Raw genomic sequence first — 21056 nt, 5'->3', positions numbered from 1 at the left:
TCAAACCCCCTAGTGACTTCCTAATTGTCTTTTCTTGTTAGTTCCTTTTACACTTTTTAATTTACCTTTTTTTTCTTTAATTTATTTGTTTTACTATATTATTTCAAGGATGGTCATTTATTTGTAGTTGTATTTTGAAGAGAAATAAAGGTTGGTAAAGCTACCCTCATTGTAGAACCCCTTCCTTTGTCTCTTTTTGTAGAAGCACATTTATTTATCGGTTTTTTCCAGTTTTGAATCTTAAATAACCAACCGAACTGGAAATAATCAGTTTAAATCATTTTTTGTTCTGTTTCGGTTTCAATTCCTAAAGAAAAAAAATCAGGTTGGTTGTTTTTTTAGTAAAAAACAAACCGAACCGAAAATACTCACTTCTAGATGCGCATAAGATGAAAACTGAGGGTTTTTGGATCTGAGGCACGAGTACTTGTTTTTCTTTTCTTTTTTATTTATTATAGATTATGCTTATTTCAAACTCAAGACATTAGATTTTATTTATTTTTATTATTGAATTTTAATTTTTATTATTTTATTAAATTTTTATTAACTAGTGGATGTTAAGCTTGAATTTGATTCTAATTAGAGTTTTATTATTAGTAATTTGATTTTATATCAATTGCAAGTTTGAATAAATACTAAGCATGCATGCTAATATTCTTTTAATTATATTCGTGTTGAAAGCATATTTGTAATGAGTTATTAGTTTTCATGCTTATAGATTTAAACTTGTATGAACAATAGATATTTTTTGAAATATTTTTATGTTTAATATATCTTGTTATGATAATTCAAACATCCTTGCTCACTAGTCTATTAGTCTATTATATTTACAATATTTTATTAACAATCTTAAGGATTTATCCTTATATTAGACTTTATTTTGTTATCTTGTAGAGAAAAAATAATAATAATAAAAATATATTAAGTGTGAAAGAGGTTTTTAACATTTTTAAAATTTAAGTTATTATTTAACTTTCTTTTAAATTATTATATTCTCACATATATAATTAATTTTAATTTTATATGCTTTATTAGGTTGAAGATGATGGAGATAATCCTAATATTAGGTTATGTTCAAACTATATTAATTAAGGCTTCAAATAGTGTTTGTTTCAACCCACACTATCATTTATAGTGTTCATAATTACGAATCTAGAAAACTTGTAGATCTTTTTCATATGTCTTCTCACTATAAAATATTTGATTCAACTGAGTCATTTGCATGTAGATTTCATAATTTGCATGTTGATATTATAAAACAAATTAAAGCAAGTAATAAACAATATAAATTTTGAGCTGATTTGTATAAGTATCATGATATACTTAATGTTGGAGATTATTTCGTGATACAAATCAACCCTGAACAGTGTCCTTTGAAAGCTAATCATAAATTTCAAGTGAGTAGTTCTAGATCATTCAAAATGTTGTAAATAATTGAATCAAACAGTTATGTTGCAAACTGTCATCAAACTTTAATATTAGCTCTACTTTTTACATAAAAGACTTTGTTATATATAAAATGCAACCTATCTTTAATGCTCACTTTGAAACCTCTGCCTCATTATCCTTATCTTTGGCCCAAGAAGAATATATTAATTCTATTTTGTATACACAGGTTGTTTTTATCAAGGAAGGTGAACTATAGTGAATCTCAGTATATAATCTAAATTACTAAATTCAAACTATTCTTGAATTATCGTAAAGATATAACTTAATCATGCTCTTTGGGAGCATTATTGGAGCCGCCTTGAAATACACTCGACAAGGTCGAGTTTCTCTAACCCTGTGTGAGTTGGTTGGGACACCAGACCCGGAACACTGTTTATGCACTCGTATGATCATAAACGATAAAGGGGTAGTCCAAACCATTGAAAAATTCAACTTTAGCTTATGTTATGGTTTAACTTATTTGAATTTTTAGTTGAGATTTATTAATTAAGCTTTATTTGTTGGGGATGATTTAATTATTATTGAGTATTTTATTTAGTGGGCTATAAGCCAAATTATTTATTCTAGTTAAGGTTTTATTATTCATATCATATTTTTCTAAATGTTAGACAATTTTGATGAATTGATAAAATACAGAATTTTCCTTTTCTGAATTCTCTCTTATTCCCAGTTTCTTTTCTTTCCTTGCTTTTAATTCTTGGCATCTTTCTTTCTTTCTTTGCTTTTAGTTTTCTTTAGTTTTTTTGGTTTTGCTTTAAATGATCACATGATCAAATTTACTAAGAAAATATTAACTAACAAATTTGACATGAAAAACTTAGATGTTGCAGATGTAACAACTTTAATCTTGTAAACTCAAAATATACGATATATATTCGTGGTTACCAATTTTTTGTCTTTATACTTGTATGTTATACTGAAATTTCGACAGAGTTTCCTTTGTATTCTTTTGATACCAAGTTATCGACTCGATCATTTCTGAACTTGTAACATTAATCACAATATACATCCATCATTTAGACTTTCAAAACTCCAGCATATATCAATATTTCATTTCTATTTTCTATAGAACAATTTATTAAAAGCTAATAAATTCATAACATGCATCATCTATTTTTTAAAAAAAAAATTGTGCTCAAAATATATATACAACCAACCATAATTCAACTTAATAACATCGACAACATAAATTACATCATACACAAGATAATAAGTTAAACATTACAATTCTTAGGTATAAAAGCGTATTACAACAAAATATTAGTTCTTCCAATTACATTGATCACATAGCAAAATTAATTATCAAAGCATTTATTATCTAGTTCAAGGGTGCGACGTACCTAAAAACATAATCACATTAAACATGATTAAATTGTACATTTCAACAAGTAATTGGATAAGGACTAACTATTCATGTACATAAGGTGATTTTCACATCATTTAATAAATTGTTTTATTTTTTTGTAATTTACAATTTTATATATTCTTTTCTAGACATAGAGAATAAATCTATTGAAAAATAACAAGAGTGTCTGCCACAAACCTGCATATTTAACCTCAAATTAAAGTCTTACAATTAATCTATATTACACCAAGAGAGTATCCAATTAACTCATAAGTTAATTTTCTTAACATGGTCATTCAACCAGGCATTATTTCTAGTAGCCAGGAGATAATCTTCTCAGCTTGCCCATTCAACAGGGCATCATTTCCAGTGATCAGGAAATATTTCTAGTAACAAAGAAATAATTTTCACGGCTTGCCCATTCAACAAGGTTTTTTTTTTTAACTTTACACTAAAATTAAAATCTACAAAATTTATTCTACAATAATAAAAATTAAACCATTTAACTACTTTAAGGTGTTGAACACCTACCTGGTGTCTGTGCGCGTGAAGAGGTCCATTGTTGTTGATTAGATCCTGCGGCCTCCTTTGCACCAACACAATTTACTTTGTCATTGTTCATTTATTTGAACCGGTAAAATTCTAATACCAATTACATATTTATTTTTCACAAAAATCCTTATTCAATTTAACCTATCAACATCAATTATTTTCAATTTGGCAAGATTTCTCAATAATATTATTAAACTCCATTTTCTAATTTTTTTTCTCCTTTTAGCCGAAAATAACCTAGGGAATGAAGATTTTTTTTCTTTGAAAAATTCTTACTCCTTTCATATAATAACACTTATAAACCTTTATCTTCCCACATTTGTCCAACAATTGAATTAAAACCTCAAATCCCCTAAATTATTCATCTTTTAGCCAGAAATTCAATTAAAATAGGGGGAAAATTTTGTTTCTTTTAATTAAAATTAAACACTTATCCAACCATAATTCATGCTTTCTAACATGGCTAAATCATAATTTGCATTATTCCCACAATTCATAACATACATCCACAACTTCACATAATCAAAATTTTGCATAATCATTCATCAAACCTAAAATTAGAGGAATTAATCAATTGGAGCATATTATTTACCTCACTTTAATAAGGATTCAAGGAAAGAATGCAAGAAAAATCAAGTTTTCTTCTCCTTCCTCTTCAAACCCTAGCTTGAAATTCTTCCTCCAAAGCACTCACCACCTTAAAATTACTCCTTCTTCATGTTTAACTAAGTTAATCACCCTAATTATTCACTTTAATTGGTGAAACCAACAAGAATTTAAGTAGAAAATCACACAATTCCTCCCTGTCTCTTTATTTCAAACTTACGGCCAAAAGAGAAAAATATGAAGCATTTATATTCTAGCTTTTAACTATTTACACATTGCCCTTCATTATTTTTTAATTCTATTTTTGTCACCCAACTCTTCTTTTTCTTAATTTACATAAGAACATATTATCTTTTATTCTATTGTATCCATTTACTATACTTGAAACCCCTTTTATTTAATCTATTTGGTATTTTATTTATTTTACTTAGATTATAATTTATCGGATTTTTACAATAGATGTCATACTAGTAATAAAAAATTATAAGACATCTAATAGATTGTTATTGTCTCAATCTCATTATATTATGAAAATTCTTGAGAAATTTTCTAAATGTGATAATAACATTGTCAAAACACCATATAAACGTATATATGTCTAAGAATAAAGATAAGAGAATAAATCAATTGGAATACTCTTGAATAATTGAAAGCCTAATAGACATTATGAATTATAAAAGACATAATATTGCCTATTTATTTAGTAAACTGGGTAGATTTATAAACAATCCAAGTATGAATCATTGAGAGGTAATAAAAAGGGTATTCAAGTATTTGAGGTACACCTTGGACTATGGCCTACACTACACTAGTTACTTAATAGTACTAGAAGGGTATAATGATACTAATTGGATTTCCAACATTAAGGATTCAAAATCCACAAGTGGATATGTCTTTATACTTGGTAAAGCAACTGTATCATGGAAATTCCCTAAACAAGTTTGTATCATTAAACCCACGATGTAGTCAAAGTTTATTGCTTTTGATAAAGTTGGAGAGGAAGCCGAATGGATTTGGAATTTCTTAAAGGATATTCCATGTTTTCTAAAATCAGTGTCAACTATTTGTGTCTATTACAATAGTCAGTCAATAATTAAAAGGGTATAAAGTAATATGTATAATGGAAAGTTTAAGCATATACATCATAGACATAATACCATTAAGCACTTGCTCTCAAATAAAATTATTTTTATTGACTATATAAAGTCAAAGGAAAACATTACGGATCAGCTAACCAAAGGTTTGTCGAGAGAGCTTGTGTATAGTTTATCGAGAGGAATGAGTTTAAAAACTTAAAAAACAAAAGAGTGTAATGATGATAATCATATCTAGTTGATTGAAGATCTCAAGATCTAGATTCAAATGGAAAACTAAGTCATAAAACATATCGGTAGCACTAGGAAACTATAATTTTCTATTTATTCCAATGATAAAATAAGTGTTAGTTATAGTGTGATAAATAATGAGTTGAGCTCTTAATTATTTTCATATATTGGTACACTATGTGAAGTATATCATAATACTTTTAATGAAAGATCACCTATATGAGTGAAAAATATGATCATTTCTTTGAGAATTTTGATAAAAAAAAGTGAATTCTTTAAAGCACGCATGAGTCCAAGAGTTGTTCAAGGCGAAAATGAACAGTGATAACCAAAGGAAATCTCTAAGTAGAGAACTATATGAGTACTATTGTCTTGGTTTACACAAAAGGCTAAATAGTTTAAGACATTGCGTTCACTATTTAATCGAGTAAGTCTGATAGTGTTTCACTAAGAAAGGTTTAAAGCTAAAAATATCTATTTTGATGTAGTAATATACCAAACCAATATTTCTCAACAAATCTTTGAGTCATTTTCAAATTGGTGAGATAATTTTCATTTATGTGGGGGATTGTTGAAAATTTGTTTTAATGATTTTAATATAGAAATTTGTTTTGATGTAGTTTAAGACATCAATTTTTCATTTATGATTTAAACAAATTACGAGTGAATGAAAAACTAACCTTAAAGAACCCTTGGTTTCTTCACTCAAAAAACCCTTGGTTTTTATATATTTAATTCTTGATTCATGGTGGCTAATTAAAGATTGATACTAATAAGAATTAATTCTTCAACCTTTTAGCTTTTAAAATTCATTGTGTGCTTCAGGTTGCACAGTCTGTTTGTCAAGTATGAAATTCTTGTGCAAGTTTGAAATATAATGTATTAGTTAGATTCAGTCCTTCATGGGCGAGTAAGAAATGTTGGTTATTAGGTTAGGCATGGTCCACCCATGAAAGATAAGCTTGATCCAAATGTTTACAAGAGTTACTAAAAGAAGTAATTGCTTTCTCTACTTATATATATAGGTACATGACCCATTAGAAGATGAAAAAGTTTTTACTTTGAAAGATAATGGTTCTTTCTTTCTCTTCTCCCATCTTTGACTCTCTGAATTAACTTGACAAGATTTATAAAGACATTCGTACTGCGAAATATCTCTTTGGTTCTAGTAATCGAAGTAACACTGAAGCAATTGATCTAGGGACAAGAAAACGAATTCTCAAATCACCAATAAGTTTCCTTTAAATCTACAATGGTATCAGAGCATGATTTTAAAATGTGGATTCTGTTAGATTTTATGCAATATATCTATTATTATACAAACTTTTTTTTTTCTAATACATATGAATACATGTTATTTCTTTGCTTGCATCAATAATTGCACCATGTATTATTTAAAAGAGAGATTCTAAAAATGTTTGTCGAATTTGCTTTTCTAAAGCCAAAGACATTGACTTTTGACTATATTGATTGTATCATAAATTTTTTGTTCCTAGTTTTTTTTAATAAATAAAAATATAACTACTTCAAAATGACATTTCATAGATTTTATTGTGGTTTTTGTTTTTTAAAAAAGAGAGGTTATAATGGCATTTGGCATTATGTAATATAAATGCTTTTTATTATTATTTTTGAAATTCATTAATTTGAGATAATTAATTAAAATTTTAGAATTAATTAATCTAATAATTATGCATGACACCTCTTGCTAAATTGTTCAAATAATTTGAAAGAAGAGTTGCTTTTTAAACTCTATAGACATATTGGTCCGAAGAGGAGTGCCTTTAAATTCTACAGATATATTGGTTTGAAGAGTCGTGTCCCTAAACTTTATGGACACATTGGTCTGAAAGGGTGTTATTTTATTTATAAATACCAGTTTGACATTGACAAAAAAAAAACAACAAACAATTGGGGGGCATTTCGAGAACAAAACTCTTTGTTTATATTTATTAGAAACAAAACAAAACTTTTTAATAAACTTATAGAAGTTGTTGCCTATAAGTTTTAGACTTTGTTATATCCTGAAAGTATATTTCTTTAACCCTTCAACAAATATAATGGGGGCAATTAATACCTTAAAGATAGTGATCTTTACGCCTCAAAGCCTATATGTTATACTCTTGATTATTATATGTATATGCTTTTGGAATATTTTTTGTTGTAGTGGATAGGCAACAACAAATTAATTATTTATTGGGTTATACCATTAAACCTGTTCACAAAATTCAACAGCACATTGATTATATGTATTGTTGGATGAGTAGACTGACTATGAGTAGTGTTTATGAGTTATATATGGAACATCAAATGTTAAGTGTTCTCAATTCTCTACCTGAGAAATGGATGTCGGTGCGACTATTATTGGAATATAAGCTAGGATCCTTAGATTTCAACAATCTCACTGATGAAATGCTACTTGAGAGGGAATGTCAGTATATAAAAAAAGATATATGACCTATTAGAAGAAGCGTCAATTACATGGATGCTGCTGCTAAATTCATTACATGGTTTAAGCAGAATGAATTTGGAGGAGATGACTTTGATGAAGTAGATGACGTAATTAGAGACCCTAATTATGTACCTGCAATATAAAATAATTTTGAAATTTATTATTCTTAATTTTGTATTTTTATTATTATTTCAGTATTTTTGTTGTTTAACTGCATATTTTTATAATTTAAATTTTACTTATATTATAAGCATGTATATGAAAATATCAACAATTTGATCAATGAGAGTTGCTAGTTGAAACTAATAACTATTATTTTTGCACTCATTTAAATTCCCAATAATAATTAGATCATAAAATGAAAATTGATTAAGTATTTAACATTATTTTCATTTCTATTATATGTGTTAGATTCTTATTTGTTTAATTTAGAATGGAGTGACAATAAATATCATTTAAATTGTACTAGATAGTAATATTTGTAATTGGTGTCAATAACGCTTGATATGGCTGCATCTAAGAATATTATTGCTAATTTGAACCATAAAGACAAAATAAGTTAAAAGAATTACGATGTTTGGCATCGTAAGATTGGGTATCACCTAGAAGAGCAAGAAATGTCGGAAATAATCACACAGCTTATGGTTGAACCTGAGCAAGGAAACACTACTCAGCACAAGCTTGATATGAAAGCATATCAAACCTATAAGCGCAAGGATCATGTAACTCATATTCTAATGTTGAGCAGCATGAGAAATGATATAATATTGCATTTTAAAAGGCATCGTTTAGCCTAAATAATTTGGGATGTAATGAAGATTCAGTATGGGGGAACCTCCATTACTAGACTTCGTTAATTGACCCTCAAATTTGATGGTTACAAGAAGCGTTAAAATCATATGATAAGGCAGCATTTTACTGTCATGTCTAACATGATTAGTGAATTAAGAGGTGTTGGGTATGGGATAACTGATGAACAATAAGTCCAAGCTGTGATATGCTCTTTGCCAAGCAATTGGGAACGCATACGTGTTAACCTTACCCACAATGACAACATCAAGACATTTGATGATGTTGCTTGTCATATTGAGCTTGAAGAAGATTGATTTCTAGCTAAAAAGCCTATGAACGAGGCTTTCATATATGAGACTAAGATGCAAAGAGCATACGACTCTAAACATAAAAAGAGCAAAGGTAAGGGGTCCTAAATATGGTAAGAGAGGAATAGAAACAAGTAATAGTGGATATAAGCGCAAGCATGGAAAACACGGCGGTAAGAAAAACAAAAATATGAATTGTTCAATTATGGTAAACCTGGTTTCTTTTCTCGTGATTGCACTGAGCCAAAGACTCAGGAGCAACCAACCACATAGCAGGGGATCGAACAACCTTTGTGGAATTTTGTTGAATTTTAAAAGGAAGTAGATACATATACATAGGGAATCATGCTTCTGCTGTTTTGCTTGGGATCGGTACCAGTAAATTAGATTTATGGGGCAGTCGCACACTTTAACTTCATGATATAATCTATGCCCCTGAAGCTCGACAAAATCTTGTGTATGTTCTTACTTTACTATAATTAGGCTTTTATATTGTTTTTATTGGTTGTTGTGTGAAAATATATCTGGAATATTTTTTATAGTTCTGATTTTGTATTAAATGGTTTTATGGTGTTAGACACTGTTAATGTATCTATTAAAGATGATACTTCTACTTATGTTGTTCAAAGTTCCAACATTATTAATAATAGTGATATCATGTTATTCATTATTTGTTTTATGGAATATATTATGAGTATCATGTAGTATAATTTGTTAAAGTATATCGATAGACTTAGATTGGCTCACTCACATGAGCAATCACATTTAGCACTTGTAAGGTGAGTAGAGATCAGACTATTTGAGTTTTAATGTTCAATAAGTGACTTGGACACAATGAGAGCAATTTTAACTCAAAGAAATTATTAAAAAAATCACCTTGGTTGGGACCAAGATGAGGTTCTTAAATAAAAGAATCAGCATGAATGAATTCCCACTATTCATGTATCTATTATGATTGAAGTCAAGTATAAAATTATTCATCTACCACTAATGATAGTGAGCAAATGAGACTTTCTTATTTGAAGTCTATTTTTTTTTTTTGCGACAAAACTAAGACTTGTATGGTGTATTTCCTATAACAAGGAGAGCAACAACATACACTTTTTGTCTTCAGAAAAGAAAATAGTAAGCTCCACTATAACATGTATTTCATACTACATGTGATGACGTCCATTACAAGAACAAAGGATGGATCCCTGCTTCTTTATTATGTGAGTCCTGGAGATCATATCTAAGATCTTAAAATCTTACCCTTTGTGACTTTTAATTGTATCATGAGGTGATGTGTAAATGATTGTTACTTTAAGAGTATATCCTATGGTCATAGAATGATTCGACTTAAAGAAATACTCCTAGGAAAGCGAGTTAATTCAGATCTGATTGATATGAGAACGAAAGAAAATGTAATTTTAGTTCTACACTTGTTACTCCTATTCATCGGCCAAGATTATATCACTCAAATATGTTTAACATGATTTAGAATACTTGTAATTGTAAGGATTGATTAAGTATAAAATTCTTAAGGGATTGAATTATATTCAGTCATGTGTAACTAAAAATGCTTGGGGTAGTAACTAATTATGAGGTTGATGTTTCCTGTATAACTTGTATTAGGTTTATATATTGGGGCTCCTTTCACTGTGTGCTTCAGGTCGCACAGTTCGTTAGTCAAGTATGAAATTCTTGTGCAAGTTTAAAATATAATGTATTAGATAGATCTCGTCCTTTATGGGTGAGTGAGAGATGTTGGTTATTGAGTTAGGCCTAGTCCACCCATGAAAGATGAGTTTGGTCTAAATATTTAAAGGGGTTACTAAAAGAAGTAATCGATTCCTCTACTTTTATATATATATATATATATATATATATATATATATATATATATATATATAAAAGGACATAACTCATTAAAAGATGAAAATGTTTTTACTTTGAAAGATAATGGTTATTTCTTTCTCTTCTTCCATCTTTGACTCTTTTAATCAACTTGACAAGATTTACAAAGATATTCCTACTGTAAAATATCTCTTTGGTTCTAGTAATCAAAATAGCACTGAACCAATTGATTTAAGGATAAGAAAACGAATTCTCAAATCACCAGTAAATTTCCTTTAAATTTACAATATGCTTAATATGAATTCTAGTATTCTTGTAATTATATTTATGTTGAAAACATATTTGTCATGAGTTATTAATTTTCATGTTTATAGATTTAAACTCGTATGAACAATAAGCTTTCTTTGAAAGCATTTTTAAGTTTAACATGTCTTGTTATGATAATTTAAAACATCTAGCTTACTAGTCTAGTAGTCTAATATATTTAGAATCTTTTATTAACAATCTTAAGGTGTAGCTAGCTGCCTTCCACCTTTTATGGTCACATATATAAAAAGAAAAAAGAAAATAGAAATTGCAACCGAAGTTTGAATTCATTTAAATACGAAACAAAATCCCATTATTTTGCTTCAAGCTGGACCTTCATATTGCTTGATTGGATATATACAAACAAAATTGGCATGGAAGGATTTCAGTCAATTGACTCTGAAGATCAACCACAGTTGCACCACCTACCATGGATTTGAGAGCAGGCAGCAACCTTTATGTTAAAATTACCACCTAGTGCTGCTCTTCGTTCAAACAATTGCTTACTGTACTGGTACTGTTTCTGGCAAGGGCCCCATGCTTCATAAAGCACCTCGTTTTGTTTTGTTTTGTTTTGTTTTTTTAATGTTTCTGGGGCAAGATTGTGTGGCTCTCTATTATTGTGGAGAGTCAAATTGTGCTTTGTACGCTGGCTTTCATTCGTTAAGTAATAAAAATTTAAAAAAGCTCCCAACATTAGTAGTATTTTTTTTTATTAATATACTATTTTATATATATCTTGATAAATTTTATATATTTTAAAGTTAATAATTGTATAAATATTTAGTAATTTAAGTTTGTGAAACTCGAACTTCTAGTAGTATCGATCAAATCATATATATCTTGATTAATTTTATAAATTTTAAAATTAATGATTATATAAATATTTAATGATTTTAAAGTTTGTAAAATTTAAATTTATTATATATAAAAAAAATTTAATAACTGATTAGTTAAATTAAACCCTCAAATTCGACATTGGCAGTGATTGTTCTTAACCTATGTAATTATTGCACGTTGCTGGTCAAAGATAAAACGTCTGTACTCATTGAATCGATATCCCACTATCCTCTTTCCCTTTCAATCAAATAATATAATTATTATTTTGCTGTTAAACAATAAAAAAAAATGTTTTTGAATTATATTAATTGTAGTACAAATATGTTTTTATATTAAAAAAATATCAATTTTTTTATGTTTTAAATTATTTTGATGTGTGTATCAAAATTTAATTTTAAAAAATAAAAAAAATATTTTTTTAATATATTTTTAAATAAAAAACATTTTAAAAAATAATTTCTACACCACTTTCGAATGGATTCTATAATTAATTTTTTTAATAATCTTAAAACACATCACACACTTTTATAATTATTAACATGCACTGAGAGTTTTTTTGAGAATGTGATAATAGTTGTTTTTTAAAGTATTTTTTATTTGGAAATATATTAAAATAATATTTTTATTTACTTTAAAAAACTATTTTTGATATTAGTATATTAAAACATCAAAAATTATTAATTTAAATAAAAATAAATAAAATTTTTAAAAATATTTTTAAAACGTAAAAATAAAGTTACTCTCTACTTCTAGTGTGGAAGGATTGACTTTTGGAAAATTCAACTATATTTGTTAAACTTTGTAACTTGAAATATGAAAATTTCAAATATAGCTAAATAAATTATATTCCAACCATTCTTGAAACTCGTTCCTTGAGAGTTTTAAGTAGAAACTTCATATCTTAAATCCCAATTTTTTCTCTATGGACTTTTTATATTTTATTAACATTTCCGGTCTTTTAAATTTCCTAACTTATCTAGTAAGTGGAAGTAGAAGAAGAAACGTGTCAAAAAAAGTAACATTATTATTATCATTTATAAAAAGAGCTTGACATTTCAATAGAAAAAAAAACACTTTTTTATTTTAGTCCTTCTAATTTTTGAAGATTTTTTTTAAATTTTCAAACATATATTTTTTTAAATTTCATCCTCTAATATTAGGTTTCTAGGTATAAAATTATATAATTTATTTTAATTTACTTTTTATGAAGTTATCTCGGTCTCATGCCTCGCGTCATAAATTTTACAGGTTAGCCATGTTGATTCAGGTCATATTTTTTATCTATTATTAATTGTTTTTTTTTTCAATTTCATAATTTAATACTGGATTGATTGAGAATCGAAGTTATATTTTTTTTTGATTCACTTTCTATGAAGTTATCCTAATCTTATGACTTGGGTTTGACATGTTAACTTCGGTTTACCCTGATCATTTATTTTTCTTTTTTTATTTGATTTTTTTTCAATTTAATTGAGTTGATTGGAAATTGACTCAGGTTTTTTTTTCCTTTTTTTAAGTTGAATTTCATCCTTCAATATGATGCTAATTGGGAATTAAGTTTCATAATTTGTTTTGGTTTAAATTCTATAAGGTTATCCAAGTCTCATGATCCTGGTCACGGATTTAATTGATTGACTCAGGTGGCTTTGTGTCTTTTATTATTATTATTTTTTAAATTTCACCCTTCAATATTAGATTGATTGAGAATTGAGTTTTATAATTTATTTTGATTTACTTTTTATGAGGTTATCTCGTTTTTATGACCCATGTTTAATAGATTAACCCGAATTTACTTGATTCATTTTTTTAGTTGAATTTTATTTTGAATTTCATCATTCAACATTGAGTTTATTGAAAATTAAGTTTAATAATTTTTTTTTATATAGGATTATAAGAGTCTTATAACCTAGGTAGCAGATTTGACAGGTTAATCCGAGTTGATCTAAGATAATCTAATATGTTGTCATTTCAATATTTTTAAAAAAGTGTTGTCCTTTTTTTTTAAGTCAAACTATATTTTTAATCTTTGAATATATTAAATTGACCAGGTCACATCAGGTTAATTCTCATATAGTTTTTTTTCCTAAAAAATACATTAATAATATTTGAATTTTTTTATGTTAAAAAAAATTGATCCGATTCTCAACGTAGTATGGGAATAATCTAGTTAAATAACATATAAGGGCTTGACTTTTCATTGTTGCAATGAACAATATAAATCTAAGCCCTATTTCACTTTAGTCCTTAAAATATTTCAGGATTTTTTTTTAATTTCAAACCTTTTTTTTAATTTCATTCTCCAATATTAAATTTATCGGGTATAGAATTTCATAATTTGTTTTAATTTTCTTTCTATATAGTCATTCAATTTTATAAATCGGGTCACGAATTTTATGGGTTAGTCGTGCTAACTCAGATTATTTTTTTATACTTTTTTAATTAATCTTTTTCTCAACTTCATCCTTCAATATTGGGTTGATTATGAATTGGATTTCATTATTGTTTTTTAATTTGATTTATATGGGGTTATCATAGTCTTGTAAACCGGGTCGCTAGTTTTGCGGGTTAGCCAGGTTTACTCGGGTTTTTTTGTCCTTCTTTTTATTTTTATTTTTAATTTTATCTTTTAACATTTAGTTGATTGTAAATTAAACTTTATAATTTGTTTTGAATTGTTTTTTATAAAATTATCCCGGTCTCTTGACCCGAGTTTGACAAGTTAACACTAGTTGACTCAAGTTATATTTTTTTCTTTTTTTGTTTGATTTTTTTTCAATTTAATTATTTAACATTGAGTTTATTGAGAATTGAGATTGATAATTTTTTATTTTTTTACTTTCTATGGAGTTATCACGATCTTGTCACCCATGTCACATGTTAGATAAGTTGATTCATGTTTTTTTAATCTTTTTTTTAGCTGATTTTTTTAAAATTTTATCTTTCAATATTGGGTTGATTAGGAATTAGGCTTCATAATTTATTTTGGTTTGCATTCTATAAGGTTATTCATGTCTCATGACTCAAGTCATGGGTTTGGTCGGTTGACTCGAGTGGTTTTTTATGTCCTTTTTTTAATTGATTTTTTAACTTCACATTTCAACATTGAGTTGATTAAGAATTGAGTTTTATAATTTGTTTTGATTTGCTTTTTATAGGGTTATCCATGTCTCATGACCCATGTTTGACAGGTTAATCCAGGTTGACTCAACTTATTTTTTTAATTGATTTTTTTATTTAACTTCATCATTTAATATTGGGTTGATTGAGAATTGATTTTAATATTTTTCTTATTCACTTTCTATAGGGTTATCAGAATTTCATGACATGAGTAGTGGATTGGCAGATTAACTTGAGACGATCTGAGTTGATATAATATGTTGTCATTTTAATATATATTTTTTTAAGATATCATCTTGATTTTTTTAAGCCAAACTATATTTTTACCAGTCACTCGAGTTGTATTTGAATCTGTCAAGTTGACCAGGTCACATCAGGTTAATCCTTATATAATATTTTTTTTTTAAATCAACAACACCTATATATTTCTTTTATATTAAAAAAAAATTGATGTGATCTATAATATGACATAATTAATGATCTAATAACTATGCTAATATATTTAGGACGTGACGTCCTAGATTTTATACTATCAAAATGCTACTAAAAGTGTGTTGGTGAGAGTGAGGTTGTTTATGTTTTTAAGTGTTTTTTTTATATTTAAAGAAGCATTAATTTATATAGTTTTTAAACCTGACTCGATGGTTGACCAGGTATAATGACCGTGTCACGGGTCAGATGGGTTGGCTCGGGTTAACCCAAAAAAAATCCAACGCAACACTTATAGAAAACACCTAACTAATTACAATGCAACACTTATATAAACCAAATCAACATAAATTTAATTAAATATCCAAAACACAAACCAAATATAAATTCTAAAATATTTAAAACAAAACATCCAAAAACATAAATTCTAAATCAACAACACATTCACTTTTGTTGAATGAACACATTAAGTTCTTCGGTGTCCATAAGAGCAAAATTTGAATCAAATGTTAATGGAATTGAGCCAATCTCATCAACACCTAATAAAACATCAACATGCTCATTTGAAACTTCATCGTCACAATCATCTTCAATCTCATTAATATTTATGAAATCTACATTTAAAACACAATTAACAAATAAATATTATGTGTTAAACAATACTTTGTTTTAAATAATATTTTTCACTAAATGATCAATCATTAATTACCATCATCTAAAGTATCTTGTATGGTCATTGTTGATAGAGCTTGATGAAAACTTTATGCTTCTTCAGTTATCAAAATTGACGGGTCATCTTCTACTACTCAATTTTCAATGTCACAAATTATCTCAAAATTAATTGGATCATAATTTCATCCTTTCCAATAATTCCTATATATTCAAAGTGAAGGTAAACACAATATAAGTATTAATAATGCTACTAGATAAGATAAAATAATATTTAAGGAATTAGAGAAAATAAAATACTCTTGTTTCAATCTTAGATTGGAGTGGACGTAAACAAGGTTATTAAGCCTTTGGTGCTCCAATCTATTTCTCTTCTTGGAGTGAATATGTTTAAAAATACTTCAATTTCTCTAGCATCCCGAAGAACTACAAGTTTGATTTAACACTCATATAGCTAAATGTTGTAGATTTGGAGCACTGGTTCCAAATGTCATCCACCATTCATCTATACAAAAAATAATAATAAGTAAGACTGTCAAATAATATTTTTAAATATAAAAATTATATACCTAGAGGTATAAGGGTACAATTATTTATTTTGGACACTCGACCAAAGTTAAGTTCTGCATTCTTAAACAACTTCATCTCATTTGTAATCTTACTTTGCAATGGTAAATTTCCATGTGCATATTTCTCAAGAACATCTAGAAGTCCAGAAATGGTGCTCATATGTTTATCCATTATATTTGCATCATATTGAAATCGAGGATTCAACCAAAATGCCGCTGCATAAAAATTTCTATATAGTTTTCCATCCCACCGATTATTGATAATGTCTATGAAAGGTTGCACTTTAGCCTTTCTCTTTTAAAATCTCCTCAATATTTCTTCTTTTGCGTAATGAATAACATCATACAAATATCCCATTGAAGATCTATCATCACCATCAACCATTCGTAGAACTCGAACTCAAGGTTCACTCATTCGCACAATGATTGCACATTCTTCCCAAACCAAAGAGTTTAACACACTCTCAACAAACTTTTTTCCTTTGCTATCTTTAGCATAACAGATGAGACCCATTTTCTAGATGTCATCATAGCTCTCAACTTATATTTATGAGCTAAAATGTTTTGCATTGCAATGAAATTGGTAGCAAAATAAGTAGGAGCTGAACGAAGTATTTCTTTTTCTCTAGTGAACTTCCTCATCAAATACAATGGATACCAATGATTATAAATGTACTTTGTGATACCAGAAGCATGCTCAACAATAGAACAAACTGACTGCAATTTACTAATGTCCTGAAGTATGAGGTTGATGCAATGAGCAACACAAGGAGACCAAAACATTGAAGGAAATTCTTCCATTAATAACTTGCTAGCAACAACATAATTAGAAGCATTATTAGTCACCACATGCACAATGTTTTCTACCCCAACATACAAAACAACCTCTTTAAATAATTGATGCAACAATCTAGCAGTTTTTGAGACATCTGATACATCCACAGATTTCAAAAAAATGGTTCCTTTAGGATAATATACTAAGAAGTTAATTAAAGTCCTCCTCTTTTGATCTGTCAATCCATCAGCCATTAATGTGCAACCAGTCTTCTTCCAAATCTCTCGATAACTATCAAAATAAATCTTCACTTCATCAACTGCTTTTGTCAAGTAATAACCACGAATAACATGCAAGCTTGGTCCTTTATAACCAGGACCCATGGCTGTCAGAGCATCTATGACATGTTGATAATACACAGAGTTAACAACATTAAATGACACACATGCATCAATCATCCACTTCACTAAAGCAAGATCACACTGTTCAAATGCTTCCTTCCTTTGCCAATAATTCTTAAGAGACTTTTGAGCATCAGGAGTTGTTCTCGGCATGAAATATACCCCTAATTTTGCAGATTCCTTTTGCTTTCCATAACTTGCAGTCAATTGTTTTACAGTGCTCGTGCTTTGACTCTTTTTCTTTTTTGCAACCTTCGGTGGTAACATATATTTTTTAGTATTGACATCATCATCTTCTAATTGCCTAATCATCATCTCTTCATGCTCCCTTTGTTGTGCATTAAATGGATTGAAATCTGCTTGCATTTCTCTAATTTTTTTTTTCAACATTTCCTTTAAGATTCAAAAGCATTTGATGTCGAACATTAGGAGGACATTTACGACATTGTTCAACTTCTCCTTTAGCTCCAGCTAAATGTTGCTTAAATCGATTAATGCCACCACCCGCAAATACTTTAGCACAATATAAACATACTAATTTAGTTTTTTTACATCCAACACTAAGTTCAGAAGCTTCTCTACAATGACCCCATGCCAAATCTGTTCTTCCTTTACTACCATTTGACATGAAAATTGAAGGTTGAGATGATTGGACCGTTGAAGGATCACTATTTGGAGTACTACCATTATGAGAAAACATTTTAAGGACCTATATTAAACGAGAAGAAAAAGCTCACGATATGAAAAATAAAGTTACAGAACATGGGACACTATAGGAAGAAACAGAAAACAGAAAAATCTATTCAATATTGCAAAAATATGGGAAACTAACAAAAGAAACATATAACAACTCTCACAATAAGCAGAACATCAAAACAAATATCTATGGGAAACAAATGGAAGAAACAAAAACTAGAAAACACAAAAATTCCTCATGCAACATTCCAATACATGACCGAAAATGAGATGATAGGAAACTCATCTACAAAATTAGCATTTAAGAGTGTGTGGTAGTTAATCCACCAACAAAGAATATATAACCCAAAACACACACAAAAAAACAAAAAACAAAAAACACAAAAACTATCGGGATTGCAAACAATAAGGCTTGCACTACTAAATTGGTCAGCTAAGTCCTCTTCTTTATCAAGCACATCAAATGAACATCATATGCAGCTTACAAAGAAATAACTGAAATAAATCAAGAAAAATGAATCCTTTATATACAATTATTGCTTCTCTAGTAACATTGAGACAGAGGCTTTAATAAGTTGCAAAAATAAAAAGAACAAAGAAACATACTTATGGGTGTGAGAATACGAAAGAATCGATGTCAGATCAAGAACTGCAAGTTCAAAAAAGAGGCAAAGAATAAAGAAGAGAGAGAGTGAAAGAAGGAGAGTCGTGAAGAGAAACAAGTAACATCAGCTTCAACTAACCTTATTCGCAGATTTGAAATAGTGATCAAGAGTCTTCTACTCCTCTGCTCTTCTTCGCGAATCGCAACTGAAATGGCTTTGAAGATTTCTTTAATTAGGTTTTCTCATTTATGTCTTCATCGTTAATCGTTATGACCTTTTAATCGTAAAAGGCAAAAACGACGTCGTTTTATGTGTGTATGTGTGTAAGTTGGGTCTCAGCTGGGTTTTCCCGAGTCGATTGGGTTTCGCCGAGCCAAATCCCCAGCTGGTTTTTACTTAGACATAGTCCGGTCCTAGGCCCGTGTCAACCCCTCAGGCCGGGTTCTAAAACACTGTTAATTTGATTTTTTTTAGTGTTTTTTTTATAGTTTTAATATGTTAATATAAAAAAATTATAATAATATATTTTTTAAAAAAAATACTTTAAAAAATACAATCTAATAATGGCAGACACAATCTGAAAACTGATTCCAAGCATGCCCTAACTTTAAAGCAGAAAGCACATGAGACAAGGAAAGAAGGAAGTGTCCACAATGGCAACCTCTTCCTCCCCGCATCAAATCAGAAAGCTCCTCCTCCGTCCTCGTGACCTGTGAAATGATACCATATCCAAACTCCAAACCCATATCAGTCCTTCCATTACCATCACCGTTCAGACCAAACCCTTGAAAGTTTTTTTTTTAAAAACAGAAGCCTTAACTCATCGAAACAACGTGGACACTCTCATGTCATTGCAGCACCTAAGAAAATTAACTTCCACTCACTTTTAATTCCAGTTTATAAATCGTTATTTTGAATGTGACTGTCAATATAAATTCTAAGTGTTTATTAACTCTTTAAAAGCTAATATCAACTTTTACTTTAAAAAATTATAATTTATAACCTTTTTTAAGTTAAAAACAAAAAATCATAGCTAATTCTAAACGGATTCTTAGAGCATCTCCAATAAAAAAAATACTATATTAAAAAGCTAAATGGATAAAATAGCTTTTTGAATAGTATAAATATAGCTTTTTTGATTTTATGTGTTCTAATAGTAAAAAGCTATTTAGAAAAGCCAATTATATTTTAATATATTTCATGTTAAATCATGATGTTATTAATATAATTATATAACTAATTTAGAGATTTTATATATAATATAATTACGATGTTATTAATTATATAATTAATATGAGTAATTTATAAAAGTAATATAAAATTAATAAAGTAATATCAAAGATAACAACATAAATAAAAATTATCTTCTTTAACCTATATCAAAAATATAAAATAACAAAGAAATAAAAATCATCACAAATATCAAATTAACAACAAAAGCTCTAAAAAATCAAGAGATATAAAAAAAAAATAGAAAAAGCTTTTAAACAAACATACCTTTTAATTTCAGCTAATTAACACAACCGATGTTATTAATTAACCGGATAACAATTGATTCTTGTTTTTTTTTAGTTTGAGAGAAGGGTGATGCACAATACAAAATTTTAAAATTTACAAGTTCTTTCCTTCTACTTTTAAAAATAAAAAAATAAATTGTTGGCCAACTATCATTTGCTATTACCATTTCTACAGGGAAATATAGAAATAGCTCTTCACGAGACAAATAGTTAAAATAACTATCCATTTGCTTGAGGCATTGAAATAAAAAAATATAGAAATAAAAGCTAAAAATATAATTTTTTATATTTAGTTTATTTAGTTTTTTTTTATTGGAGATGCTATTAGAAAACAAAATGGTTTTCGATAAAGAAAAAAAAAAAAACTCACAGAGGAAAGCAAAAGGTGTGTGCTTTCTTTCTTTCTTTTCCTTTTCAAAGGCTTTGGATAAAACACAGCTCAAACTCAAAAGCAATAAAGAAAAAAA

General features: G+C 28.1%; 1 protein-coding gene across 1 annotated transcript; it reads right to left on the bottom strand.

The window, feature by feature from the left end:
• Positions 1-15801: 15801 nt before the first annotated feature.
• LOC133699447 (uncharacterized) lies at positions 15802-18137 on the bottom strand. The gene is made up of 2 exons (XM_062122686.1): positions 17069-18137; positions 15802-15971 (listed from the first exon to the last, which is right to left on the bottom strand). Exons 1-2 carry the CDS (start codon positions 18135-18137, stop codon positions 15802-15804), a joined length of 1239 nt encoding a protein of 412 aa, XP_061978670.1.
• Between the last annotated feature and the right edge of the window lie 2919 nt (positions 18138-21056).

The sequence above is a fragment of the Populus nigra genome, chromosome 7 (assembly GCF_951802175.1).
Source record: "Populus nigra chromosome 7, ddPopNigr1.1, whole genome shotgun sequence".
Taxonomy (NCBI): Eukaryota; Viridiplantae; Streptophyta; class Magnoliopsida; order Malpighiales; family Salicaceae; genus Populus; species Populus nigra.
This window is presented reverse-complemented; position numbering and strand designations above follow the sequence as displayed.